Source organism: Cervus canadensis, chromosome 19 (assembly GCF_019320065.1).
Source record: "Cervus canadensis isolate Bull #8, Minnesota chromosome 19, ASM1932006v1, whole genome shotgun sequence".
NCBI lineage: Eukaryota > Metazoa > Chordata > Mammalia > Artiodactyla > Cervidae > Cervus > Cervus canadensis.
The window spans coordinates 60,661,851-60,676,114 of NC_057404.1; the positions used below are offsets into that span (position 1 = coordinate 60,661,851).

Consider the following 14,264-nt stretch of genomic DNA (forward strand, 5'->3'; position numbering starts at 1 on the left):
GTTACACTGCTAAGGCTCTTTCGTGAATTTACTGTGAAAAAGATAATATGCTTTCCATGATGTCTTTCACATTGTCATGTCAGTTATTTCTTCTTTAAAAAAATTACTCCCATTTTACAAGTGCTTTGAGAGGCAAGGTATGGAGTGCTTTTGAAGTTAAGTCTTCCATTACCTCTTATAAAATATTTTCTAACTTTTAAAGGAAATGAAGGCAATGGCAGTTTTAAAAACGAAGACACATTAGCTGAGTTTTTAGTGAATAAAATATTTATTGAGATAGGACCAGATAAAAGATTTCCATCTCTTTGTGGTCAGGTGCCCAAGCACAGGATTTGCTTACGTACATAAACCTGACTGAGTTCCTCAGTTAAAACTTGTCTTCACATCTTTGACAGTATCAGGAGAGCTTTCTTGATATAGATTAGGTGATTATAAAGGCACCCTCAACTAATTGAGATGTGGCAATCAAAACAGCTTTTGTGATTTTAAATTGCTTCAGTAGAAAAGTGAATGTGAAAATCGCTCAGTTGTGTCTGACTCTTTGGAACCCCATGGACTGTAGCCTGCCAGGCTCCTCTGTCCATGGAATTCTCCAGGCCAGAATACTGGAGTGGGTAGCCTTTCCCTTCTCCAGGGGATCTTCCCAACCCAAGAATTGAACCCAGGTCTCTTGCATTGCAGGTAGATTCTTTACCGTCTGAGCCACCAGGGAAGCCCAAGAATAGTGGGGTGGGATAGAAGCTATCCCTTCTCTCGCGGATCTTCCTGACCTAGGGATCGAACCGGGGTCTCGTGCACTGCAGGCGGATTCTTTACCGGCTGAGCCAGGGAATAGTGCCCGCATCACACTAGTCCTGCGTGCGCTGAGGGCTGTACTCTGTGAAGAGTTTTGACAAATCAGTGCATCTGTGAGAGGGCAGCCAGGATAGTGGGGGAACATTTATCGCCTTAGACAAGGAGAGAGTTCTTTTCTGGGAGAAGAGAAAATGTGGAGAAAGAGGTACATACTGCTGCCTTCAGAAACTTGAAGGGCTGCAGTCGGGAGAGAAATGAGAGCTACTGAAGGGACAGAACTGGAGTTGAGGGCAGCATGTTGGAATTTGACTTAAGGAAGGTCAGCTGAGCTGAGTGACCCCTGGATTAGCTACTTCAGGCGTCGAAGCAGAGGTTACTTGTGTGTGTTTGGGTTTGATGATGTTTTCAGGCTATCCTTCATGACAGGAGCACGGTGCGCGTGTGCCCTGCGTGCTGCTGGGGGCGGTGGCCGTCTCTGAGCGCGCGCTGGTGGCCCTGGGCCTCACTCTCCTCCGTGTGCCTTGCCCTGCCAAGTCTCTTCAGTCATGTCTGACTCGGCTTTCTGGATCGCAGCCAGCCAGGCTCCTCTGTCCATGGGGCTCTCCAGACAAGAATACTGGAGTGGGTTGCTGTGCCCTCCTGAAGATGCAGGGGATCCTCCCGACCCAGGGGCCTGATCCGTGTCCTGTCTCCTGCGTTGCTGGGCGGGCTCTTCGCCAGTCATGCATCTTCGTCCTTTGCTGCTCCCACCGCGGGGTCAGCACGGGGACTGCCATCTCCCATTTTAGAGGTCAGGAGACCATGGCTTAATTCACCTGGAGGACATGAGTCGCCCAGCTCACTGCATGACTCACAGGCAGAGTTTGGATCACATCTGGCCTTTTGATTTCTAGTCCAGCATTTTTATCACTCTAGAATGCCAGCTTGAAATATTTAGGGCAGTAATTATTGGTAATGAAAAAGAGACTTGACTTTGCTCATTGGCCCTTTTAAGTTATTTAATTTTGTGTGTGTTCTATTCTGGATGGTGCTCAGTAAAGGCTGTTACTGAAGACCTGTCAAGGCCTGTGTTTTCTCTCCATGTGATTTCCCACCTGAGGATGGGTTTCTGTGAATCAGGACGATGGGATAGTGTGTGGGGGAGATAAAGGCAAGTATGCTACAGTGATTGTGTGTGTGTGTGTGTGTTTAAAGGCACCAAAGCTAGGAAGAATTTGAGACGGAAGTCTTTGAAAAATCAACAGGAAAAAAACCATACCTTTCGCTTAGAAACTATAAATCGTTACAGTTTCCTAGGGATGATCTTTGCTGATTCCTGAAAGTGTGTCTCTCTTTAGGTTAACTCTGACAACAGTGTGCTGTCCAAATTGATTATTTGAGCGCACTTAGTTTTTTGTGGTCCTAAAGATATCCTGAAGTCTGGGTAATTAAATACTGAAAGCAGGGCATCTGGCCTTACTTCATTTAAAAACAATTGCTGAAACAATGCCTGTAATTTAAATACAAAAACATGATGACAGTTTATCCTCTAAAGACATCCATGCTCTAAATTTTACTTCTTTAAAATTACCTTCTTTGAAAAGTCTTGTTGAAAGAAAGGGAAATATGTTTTCTTTAATAAATCATATAACATAACATATTGTGACTTCTAATTAAGGAAATTATTGCTATTTTTTTGGAACTAATTATATTTCACTGTCATTAAATTTTACCACATGTTAAGTAAAATTCCATTGGTTACATTTTACCAGGTCTGGGGACAAATCTGGCTGATTAGTTTTGCCCTGGGAAGGCTGATGCCTTGTATGTACTAAGTGAAAAATTTCTCAGGCATTCAAAATAATTGAAGGAAAATAGTAGAGTAATGTTGTAAACCCTTGTACTATGAACATGAACCATCCAAAAAATAAATAAGCTTCTCTGTTTATAGTTGACCCAAGTTAACAGAATATTTAAATTGAAGGAAAGAAAAATTGTTTATATATATTTCCAATTTTTTCTCTCACGTTAGGGTTTTTTTTGTTGTTGTTGAGCTGAATCTTTTTGTGGTTTCTTCTGTCCTTTGCTGGATGGGAAGGCAAACTGTGATATATTTAATTCCATTAATCTTTTTTTTTTACTGTTCACATTGGTTTTTAGAGTTTTACAGTCATTACAATAATCAATTTTAGAAGGTTTTCATCGGCCTCAAGAAGCCCCTATACTCTTCAGCTGTGACCCTTTTACCTCCTAATCCCCGCAGACCTAGGCAACCACTAATTTACTGCCTGTTCTGGACATTTTGTGTCACTGAATCATATAATATATGGTCTTTCAAGACTAGATTCTTTCACTTAGCATAATGTTTTCAGAGTCCAGTCATACTGTAACTTCATTCCTTTTATATGAATACCATTAATCTTTAATCTGGAAATAAAGACAGATCCAGCACAGTGTCTTGGACCTTGAGAAGTGATGTCAGAAGCATTTGAGAGAGGCAAGAATCTGCCAAGTTCCTGCACAGTGATAATTTTCATTTAATGTACAGTGACAGAGTCCCAGAGATATGAGTGACTAGATTAAAGGGGGGAAGGTTTTCATTTTCACGTGAAAGTTTCTTTCCTTTTCCAAATTTAGCTAACTTATTTTTATGTAACTGGCTTAGGAAGCCTGTGCAAATCAGAGTTTGGAACTGAGATGGTTTTTATTGCAAGATGGAAATTTATCTTCTTTATTGTTGTTCAGTTGCTCAGTGGTATCCCACTCTTTGCCCCACCTCATGGACTGCAGCACACCAGGCTTCCCTGTCCCTCACCATCTCCCGGAGCTTGCTCAGACTCATGTCCATTGAGTTGGTGATGCCATCCCACCATCTTGTCCTCTGATTTCTTTATAGACCCTGGTATTCAGAAGACAGTCCTCAATAGAGCATTAACCAATACGCTTCATTTCCACGAAAATTCAAATAGAATAACATGGTATTGGGAAGACTAGTTTTGAAAGGAAAAGCAATACACACTCACTGCAAAGGTCAGATGCTGGAACATGATACTGAGAAGAATTTTGAGTCTTCTTTATTCATTAGTCTTTAAAAATGTTCGATTTATATTACTCAGGGTTCAGTGTCAAAATAGACACATGGAGCCTTTAGTAATAGCCATCTGTCTGGAGTTTTTTTTTGGTTTGGTTTCTTTGGAGAGAAGATTAGATTAGATTATCCCTGGACGTCTCTCTCAGGTATTTCAGTGAGGAGAATGCTGGGGTTAGGGTAGGAAGGCAGAAGTCATGTGAGCAGTAATCCAGCAGTTTCAGTCACATGTTGGAGACGGGTGGAGAGAACGAGGAGAGGACCCGCTGCTGGGAACTGGAGAAAGCGGGCGGCCTGTGAGGACCGCACGGCGGGGACTTAAGCGTCATGTGGGTCAGGATGTTTAGAGTAAAATAAATGAGTAGCAGCTCTGTTAATGAACAAAAAAGTTATCTCAAATATAAATGTGTAGGCCACTACGGTCTGTCATTATAGTGTTGTTAGGAGACTGTAAGCAGTAATATATGGATTTAGGTTATTGAAAGTGACAATCTTGTAAGAATTTACGAAAAAATTGGATTGTACATGTCTCTTAAGCTGAAATACGATGTGAGAGGATAGTAGATAACCAGGAAGTGCATGCATCTAATGGACTGGAAATGAGTCACTGAGTCATTCAACATAGCTGGAGCCAGGGGGCCTGGGGAAAAGCTGAAAAAATAAGGAATAAGCAATGCCCTTGGTAAAATGGGCTTATTATAGTAAGTCACAGAGAAATCTTAGTTATGTTACACATCTTTGGAGAATGAATTTCAAATGTCAAACACATCTGATATATATTGTGCTTAATTTGTTGTTGAGTTGCTCAGCTGGGTCCAACTCTTTGTGACCCCATGGACTGCAGCACGCCAGGCTTCCCTGTCCTTCCCTATCTCCTGGGGTTTACTCAAACTCATGTCCATCGAGTCCATGATGCCATCCAACCATCTCATCCTCTGTTGCCCTCTTCCTTCCTGCCCACAGTCTTTCCCAGCATCAGGGTAGTTCCAGTGAGTTGGCTCTCTGCCTCAGATGGTCAGAGTTTTGGAGTGTCATACTTAATACTGAATAACAAATGTATGAGTAAGAAGGATCATTAACCATTTCTGTAAGTTGTGGTGGCCTCTCAAATGCAATATGCCATGGCCATCATGCTGATGTTTCCTGATGTAGAATTAGCTGGGTTGTGTGTATTTCAGCAACAGTTGTAGATTTTAGATTTCACTTCTGAGAAAATTTTTTTTCTTTTTGTTTAGTTATCTAGTGGCGTTGCTACCTGCTTTGCTTGATTTAGCTGTATGTCATGTAAACAGTTTCGTTACTATAGCTATGGCAGAGTCTGGAAAGGAGAATTTATACAGATGTTTAGAGTTACTTCTTTTACTCCACTTGAAGAAATGTGGCCTGGTGTCCTCTTTGAGGAAGTGTTGCCGCGTCACTGTCTATGCCAGCAGTGCGGTTGGACACTTCTGGCTTTACCCAGTGGGTATCAGGATTCTGAATGGATGGGTAAGCAGGCGGGCAGGACAGTTTTCAAGGCCTCCCAATGTACATCTCAGAATGAGGTTGTTATTTAGTGAGAGATTTCCATAGCTTCACACCTAAACATACAAGACACAAGGAAGAGGTATTTGTAGTCTTAAATTCTTTGAGCAGTTTCAGTATTGAAAACTAAATCCCTGCCTTTTGAGGGTCTGCCATTTATTACAGAGATTTTTAAATGATTATTGAGGATCCTTGGACCCTTAAGAAAACAGGGATTGTTTGAGAAACATGGCAGATGTGAAATACAAGGAGAAGGCTAGCTGCGTTTTTCCCCAGAAGATGCGTGTTAGGACCCTGACATGTCAGCCTTGTAGAGCGTGCACAGGTGTTTTCACACAGCAGCTTTGGGGTCGCTCACCTCTGGGGCAGCTTTCTTGTCCCAGTCAGTGCCCGTGACCTGGCCTGCGTCCGTCTGTCTGATCTCAGCACCCACCACTCTTTCCATTGCTCCTTCTGTTCTACCTCATGGCCTCTTGCTGTCCTTGATTTGCTTCCAGCTCAGGGCCTTTCTCCGTGTCCTTCCTTCCCTGGCTGCTCCTCTGGCTTGGAAACGGTCTTTCTGTGCTCTCCCCTGGCCTGTGCCCTGTCTTCACTTAGAACTCTTTTCCGGTCACCTCGTCAGCGCTGCTCTGCCTGACCGCTTCACGCTGAAGAGCCCTCCTCCCCTTCCTCCACGTCCTCCTCCTGAGAGCGAAGGTCTAGTCTGTGCTTGTTTGCTCTTCAGTGTTGTGGGGCCAGGCTTCCTCTGTTTCATTCACGGAAAACTCCCCAGGACATTAGCAGTAGCTGGCACCGTGGTACGCGCCTGCTCCGTCGCTTCAGTCATGTCCAGCTCTTTGCGACCCTGTTCTTTGCTTTATAAAATAAAATTTTAGAAATCTGGAGTTTGTTTTTCGCCACTCTGAGTCAGTGAAGGTATAGTCTTCATATTAATGTTTTTATTACTTTGTGTTGGAGATATAGAGTGCTAATCACTCCTTCCTTCCCTCCTCCTCTCCTTGATTCCAGTTGAATATAAACTCAAAATGAGCATTGGGTGAAGATTGGTATATATTTTATTAAACTGAGCAAGTGGCTGTAGCTTTACAGTGCAGCAATATTAAGACGCTAGATTCAAAGCAACTTGGATTCAAGAGTGTCCAGTGGAGTCCTTGGTCCTGGGGTGGTTACAGCCCTCCCTTGATGGAGAGCTGAGCCGAGCTGAACAGGAGGGCTTCTGGCGTGAGACAGAGCCGACAGTCCACTCGGCAGGATTTCAGCAGGCCACGAAAAGACAAAACTGAACTTTTTTATTTATCCACTAGTTAAAATGTGAATTGTAGCCCAGTGGATGTCCGATTCCACTGGTTAGATTAGCAAATTCTCCACATATGGAAATGATTCAGTAAGCAGGTGGAGAGAGAAATCGAGATGATTGTTCCAGCTCTCCCCCTGCCACTTGAGGAACCAACCCGCACTGCCCTCTTGTGTGGACAGAAAGGGGACGTGTTGCAATTATGGTTATCCCTGAACAACTGCATTTACAACATATATATTAAAACGTACCTACAAACAAATAATTTTGACCAGAAAAGAGCTATCAACACAGGATGTTTCTGAGAATTGATTGCATTTGTGAGTCATCTAGACATCTGCCAAATGAAAGCGCAGGCTCTATTTGTATGTATGTTTAAGGGGATGGATGTTAATCCAGCATCTATTCAACACCTGTTAATAGAAAGGTGATACTTATGAAAAAATACCGTGTTATTTTTAGTTTGGCTAATCTGTTTAGTACGGCTAATACTAACTTCAAGTGTAAATTCAGGTGCTCTTACGTTTCAGGTTCGGGGGAGTAAGGGAGAAGTCCTGTACATTTTGGATGCTACCAACCCGAGACACTCCAACTGGCTTCGCTTTGTTCACGAGGCACCATCTCAGGAGCAGAAGAACCTGGCTGCCATCCAAGTGAGCTGATTTGCTTCTTATTTGTACTCTGTACATTGAGGGGAATGAACTAATTTATAACTGTTCTCCCTGTTTTAAATTTATTTCCAAATGACCTGCTTCAAATAACAGTAACTAACTCATAAAAGCAGAGAAGTCTCATCTAGTCAGCATATGCAGGAAAGGGCAAGCCCAGCTGTAAATTGACACCAGATCACTGACTTTATGAGAATTCTTGAGGGGATGAGTTACATGGTCTGATATTGTCCTTGGCAGATTCTGCTTTCAAGTACTTTTAATTCATTCAGTGAATGTTTATTGATAGTTTTCTGTTTGATGGCTTATTTGGCTCGTGGCACAATGTTCTATGATATTGTTTGGGAAAGGCTTCCTGAAGAAAGTTTGTTTGGGTGTGTCTCCCTGTGGCTGTCCTCTGAGCTTCTCTAGGGTGTTGCATTCCTCAGGGTTTTGAGAGAAACAGAGCCAATAGGATCTATATATCTATATCTGTGATGTAAAGAACCCACCTGCCCGTGCAGGAGACATAAGAGAAGTGTGTTCGATTTCTGGGTCAGAAAGACCCCCCGGAGGAGGGCATGGCAGCCCACTCCAGTATTCCTGCCTGGAGAATGCCATGGACAGAGGAGCCTGTGGGCTACGGTCCATAGGGTCACAAAGAGTCAGACACGGCTGAGTGACTTAGCACGTATCTAGCTACTCATCCATCCATCTAGAAAGAGAGAAAGAGATAGAGACTGAGAAGAGATTTATTTTAAGGAATTGGCTTATGTAGTTATGGAGGCTGGCAGGTTCAGTCTCTTCAGAGCCAGTGTCCCACCTCAAGTCCAGAGGCCACAGGCTGCTATAGAACAGTGAAGAGCAGATGTTCTATTTCAAGGTTGAAGACATGAAAGCTGCTGTAGAATCAGCAAGAGCCAGTGTCCTGCTTGAAAAGCTGTCAGCCCTGAAGAGTGGATTCTCCAGTTTAAAAGCCATTAGGCAGAAGAATTCTCTTGGAACTTTCCCTGGGCTCCAGGGGTTAAGGCTCTACATTCCAGTGCAGGGGGCACAGGTTTGACTCCTGGTCAGGGAACTAAAGTTCCACATGCCATGGGTTGGAGCCAAAAAAAAAAAAAAAAAAAGAATTCTCTTTTACTTGGTGGGGGAAGGGAGACCCTTTTGTTCTTTTCAGGACTTTAGCTGATTAGATGAGGCCCACCTACTTTGTACAGGGTACTCTACTCAAATTCACGTATTAAAATGTTAATCTCACACAAAAACATCCTCGCAGAAACAAAATAATGTCTGAATAGCTATCTGGGTGCCCTGTGGCCTAGTCAAACTGACATAGATAATTAACTCTCCCAGGTGGGAACAATGTTTTGTTGAATTCTGTATCCTGTATTTTAGGATAGTGTTATACACAGCATCAGGCTCTGACAGTAACTGTGACTTAAACACCATTGATCCCTCACTAGAAATTAAGGGAAGGAGACAAATAGTCAAGACAAGGAGTTTTTAGAAGGACTCGGGAAACAGTAACAGATTTTGTTTTCTTGGGCTCCAAAATCACTGCAGGTGGTGACTGCAGCCATGAAATTAAGAGATGCTTACTCCATGGAAGTAAAGCCATAACCAACCTAGACAGCATATTCAAAAGCAGAGACATTTCCGACAAAGGTCTGTGTAGTCAAGGCTATGGTTTTTCCAGTGGTAATGTATGGGTGTGAGAGTTGGACTATAAAGAAAGCTGAACACCGAAGAATTGATGCTTTTGAACTGTGGTGTTGGAGAATACTCTTGTTTGATCCAACCAGTCCATCCTAAAGAAAATCAGTCCTGGGTGTTCATTGGAAGGACTCATTCTGAAGCTGAAACTCCAATACTTTGACCCCCTGATGTGAAGAGTTGACTCACTGGAAAAGACCCTCATGCTGGGAAAGATTGAGGGCTGGAGAAGAAAGGGACGACAGCAGAGAAGGGGATGACAGAGGATGAGATGGCTGGATGGCATCACTGACTCGACAGACGTGAATTTGAGCAAGCTCCGGGAGTTGGTGATGGGCAAGGAGGCCTGGACTCGCACATGACTGAATGACTGAACTGTAATTAAAGTTCATTGGACAGATCGTTAAGAGAATTAAAGAAGCTTTACATTCTGTTTGGCAGTTGACAGATCACATGTGAAAACTTGGCTCCTGAACCCTAAACTACGGAAGTGAAAGCAGAGTGAAGGTTGGCAGGAGCAGGAGGAAAGGGAACAGAGTAAGGGAGCCCATATTTCCTCGAGTGTTTTCCATGTGCACTATTCCAGAAGCTTCACATACATGATGCTGTTTACTCATAACAAACTCTTGATAACTTAACGTGAGGGTTGTGCTGATTTCATTCAATCCAAGTCTGAAACCAACAGTGGCAAGAGGAAAAATGCAAGGAAAAATGTACAGAATTGGGTTTTCAAGTCGGAGAAGGCATTTTCCAGTACTCTTGCCTGGAAAATCCCATGGATGGAGGAGCCTGGTGGGCTACAGTCCATGGGGTCCCTACGAGTCGGACACGACTGAGTGACTTCACTTTCACTTTTCACTTTCATGCATTGGAGGAGGAAATGGCAACCTACTCCAGTGTTCTTGCCTGGAGAATCCCAGGGACGGGGGCACCTGGTGGGCTGCCGTCTATGGGGTCGCACAGAGTCAGACACTACTGAAGCGACTTAGCGGCAGCAGCAGCAGCAGCAACAGGTTTTCAAGTAACTGGAAAACAGTCATTTAGGATATTTTATTTCCTTATATTATTAGCTAGCCTAGTTTTTTCCGTACAAATAGGTAGTGGATAACCAGTGTGTTTACTGGTGTTTTTGTATGGGCAAGTTATGATGACTTACCAAAGGATTTGGAACATAGGATCTTTTGGCAGCCAGCTGTATTCAAGCCACTTTTTAGATTGTTCATGATATGTGTTGATCCAACCACACATTTAAATTATCTCTTTTGGAAAATGTGTACACATTAATTACTTTAAAGTATTTTATATTTTTTCATGGTTTTCTGAGGCATACTCATCTCAGAGGATCTTCACTTATATCCTAATTGTAATTTATGGGCTCAGAATCAGTTCAGTTCAGTCACGTCTGACTCTTTGCAACCCCATGGACCGCAGCATGCCAGGCCTCCCTGTCCATCAACAACTCCTGAAGTTTGCTCAAACTCATGTCCATTGAGTTGGTGATGCCATCCAACAATCTCATCCTCTGTCATCTCCTTCTCCTCCCGCCTTCAGTATTTCCCAGCAACAGGGTCTTTTCAAATGAGTCAGCTCTTCACATCAGGGGGCCAAAGGATCGGCCTTTCAGCTTCAACATCAGTCCTTCCAATGAATATTCAGGACTGATTTCCTTGAGGATGGACTGGTTGGATCTCCTTGCAGTCCAAGGGACTCTGAAGAGTCTTCTCCAATACAACAGTTCAAAAGCATCAATTCTTTGGTGCTCAGCTTTCTTCACCGTCCAACTCTCACATCCATACATGACCACTGGAAAAACCACAGCCTTGACTTTTGTTGGCAAAGGAATGTCCGCTTTTGAATATGCTGTCTAGGTTGGTCATAACTTTTCTTCCAAGGAATAAGCATCTGTTAATTTCATGGCTGCAATCACCATCTGCAGTGAGTTTGGAGCCCCCAAAAAATAAAGTCTGCCACTCTCTCCACTGTTTCCCCATCTATTTGCCATGAAATGATGGGACTGGATGCCATGATTTTAGTTTTCTGAATGTTGCGCTTTAAGCCAACTTTTTCACTCTGCTCTTTCACTTTCATCAAGAGGCTCTTTAGTTCTTCTTCGCTTTCTGCCATCAGGGTGGTGTCACCTGCATATCTGAGGTTATTGATATTTCTCCCAGCAATCTTGGTTCCAGCTTGTGCCTCATCCAGCCCAGCATTTCTCATGATGTACTCTGTGTGTAAGTTAAATAAGCACGGTGACCCTATACAGCCTTGATGTACTCCTTTTACTATTTGGAAAAGGGCTCAGTTTGTTTCTTTGTAAATGTTACCAATAAGAAAATTGCCTGTAGACCCATGAAATCTAATTTAGGCAAACCCATTGTTTTGTAGGGGCTTCATTATTATATTTTCCCCATTCTGTTGTTTTCCTCTGTTTCTTTGCATTGATCGCTGAGGAAGGCTTTTTTTTTTTCTCTCTCCTTGCTATTCTTTGGAACTCTGCATTCAGATGGGAATATCTTTCCTTTTCTCCTTTGCTTTTCACTTCTCTTCTTTTCACAGCTGTTTATAAGGCCTCCTCAGACAGCCATTTTTTTTTTTTTGCATTTTTTTTCCCATGGGGATGGTCTTAAGCCATGTCTCCTGTACAGTGTTATGAACCTCCATCCATAGTTCATCAGGCACTCTGTCTATCAGATCTAGTCCCTTAAATCTATTTCTCACTTCCACTCTACAATCATAAGGGATTTGATTTAGGTCATACCTGAATAGTCTAGTGATTTTCCCTACTTTCTTCAATTTCAGTCAGAATTTGGCAATAAGGAGTTCATGATCTGAGCCACAGTCAGCTCCCGGTCTTGTTTTTGCTGACTGTATAGAGCTTCTCCATCTTTGGCTGCAAAGAATATAATCATTCTGATTTCGGTGTTGACCATCTGGTGGTGTCCATGTAGAGTCTTCTCTTGTGTTGTTGGAAGAGGGTGTTTGCTATGACCAGGGTGTTCTCTTGGCAAAACTCTATTAACCTTTGCCCTGCTTCATTCTGTGCTCCAAGGCCAAATTTGCCTGTTACTCTAGATGTTTCCTGAGTTCCTACTTTTGCGTTCCAGTCCCCTATGATGAAAAGGACATCTTTTTTGGGTGTTAGTTCTAAAAGGTCTTGTAGGTCTTCATAGAACTCTTCAACTTCAGCTTCTTCAGCATTACTGGTTGGGGCATAGGCTTGGATTACCGTGATATTGAATGGTTTGCCCTGGAAATGAACAGAGATCATTCTGTCATTTTTGAGATTGCATCCAAGTACTGCATTTCAGACTCTTGTTGACTTTGATGGCTACTCCATTTCTTCTAAGGGATTCCTGCCCATAGTAGTAGATATAATGGTCATGTGAGTAAATTCACCCATTCCAGTACATCTTAGTTTGCTGATTCCTAGAATGTTGACGTTCACTCTTGCCATCTCCTGTTTGACCACTTCTAATTTGCCTTGATTCATGGACCTAACATTCCAGGTTCCTATGCAATATTGCTCTTTACAGCAACGGACCTTGCTTCTATCACCAGTGACATCTACAGCTGGGTATTGTTTTTGCTTTGGCTCCATCCCTTCATTCTTTCTGGAGTTATTTCTCCACTGATCTCCAGTAGCATACTGGGCACCTACAGACCTGGGGAGTTCCTCTTTTAGTATCCTATCATTTTGCCTTCTCATACTGTTCATGGGGTTCTCAAGGCAAGAATACTGAAGTGGCTTGCCATTCCCTTCTCCAGTGGACCACATTCCGTCAGACCTCTTCACCATGACCCGACCGTCTTGGGTGGCCCCACACAGCATGGCTTAGTTTCATTGAGTTAGACAAGGCTGTGGTCCTGTGATCAGATTGGCTAGTTTTCTGTGATTATGGTTTTAGTGTGTCTGCCCTCTGATGCCCTCTTGCAACACCTACCATCTTACTTGGGTCTCTCTTACCTTGGACGTGGGGTATCTCTTCACGGCTGCTCCAGCAAAGCGCAGCCGCTGCTCCTTACCTTGGAGGAGGGGTATCTCCTCATGACCGCCCCTCCTGACCTTGAACATGGAGTAGCTCCTCTCCGCCCTCCTGTGCCCGTGCAGCCGCCACTCCTTGGACGTGGGGTTGCTCCTAGAGACTAGGAGATCTCTTCAAGAAAATTAGACATATCAAGGGAACATTCTGTGCAAAGATGGGCTCAATAAAGGACAGAAATGGTATGTACCTAATAGAAGCAGAAGATATTAAGAAGAGGTGGCAAGAATACACAGAAGAACTGTACAAAAACCATCTTCATGACCGAGATAATCACAATGGTGTGATCACTCACCTAGAGACAGACATCCTGGAAAAGACTCATTGGAAAAGACCCTAATGCTGGGAAGGATTGGGGGCAGGAGGAGAAGAGGATGACAGAGGATGAGATGGCTGGATAGCATCACCGACTCGATGGACATGAGTTTGGGTAAACTCCGGGAGTTGTTGATGGACAGGGAGGCCTGGCATGCTGCAGCCTGTGGGGTCGCAGAGTCGGACACGACTGAGCGACTGAACTGAACTGAACATTTTTATATTTTAGAGAATATTATTGTATTTAACCTAATTCTTTTCTTCTTATGTGTAAATAATGATTTTAAGCTTTTCTAAAATTCCTTTTTGGGCATTTCTTCCTGTTGTCTGTTATTTCTTTAGAGTCGGTAGCTCTCTCCATTTGCCCAGACCTTCAGAGTGTTATATGCTGAGCTTTGAGTTTTGCCTCCAGAATCCTCAGGTTATCTGTAAGAGTTCCCTTTAACTGTACAGTTTGCTTGTACCGAGTCCTTTAGTTCATGGAATATGGTCAGTAAATGTTTGTCTCCATCTCTTATTGCTACTACCCATGTTTGCTACTCTATGCCCTTTTGGTTTTTTCCATCATGTTTTAGCTATCTACACTTCTCTCCTCCTTCGTAACCATGATATCTAAGACAGCGTTTATGTTCATTTGGTATATTCAGAGCATTACTTTTCTTCCTCTTTTATCAACTGTGTTTCTTTCCTTGCAAGAAAATAGGAATCTACAAAAGATGAGGTTTGCAACGTTGATACACCAAGAAATTATTATTTGACTTAACAGTGGGGGGTGAAGTGGGAGTGAGGTTAGAGTAGGCTCTGAAATTTCACGCTTGAATTAGTATCTACGACTGTTAGGCTTCTGTGTGAGAGTTACGGTGCAGAGG

The 14,264-nt window shown here is 43.1% G+C and overlaps 1 protein-coding gene across 4 annotated transcripts in view; it reads left to right on the forward strand.

Annotated features, from left to right (window-relative positions):
• PRDM5 (PR/SET domain 5) overlaps nt 1-14,264 on the forward strand; it is a 247,423-nt gene that overhangs the window by 65,989 nt on the left and 167,170 nt on the right. For all 4 annotated transcript variants that reach the window (XM_043438519.1, XM_043438517.1, XM_043438518.1 and 1 more), the window contains exon 3: nt 7,211-7,333. In XM_043438519.1, the coding sequence (XP_043294454.1) occupies nt 7,211-7,333 (123 nt within the window). The remainder of the gene's footprint in view (nt 1-7,210; nt 7,334-14,264) is intronic.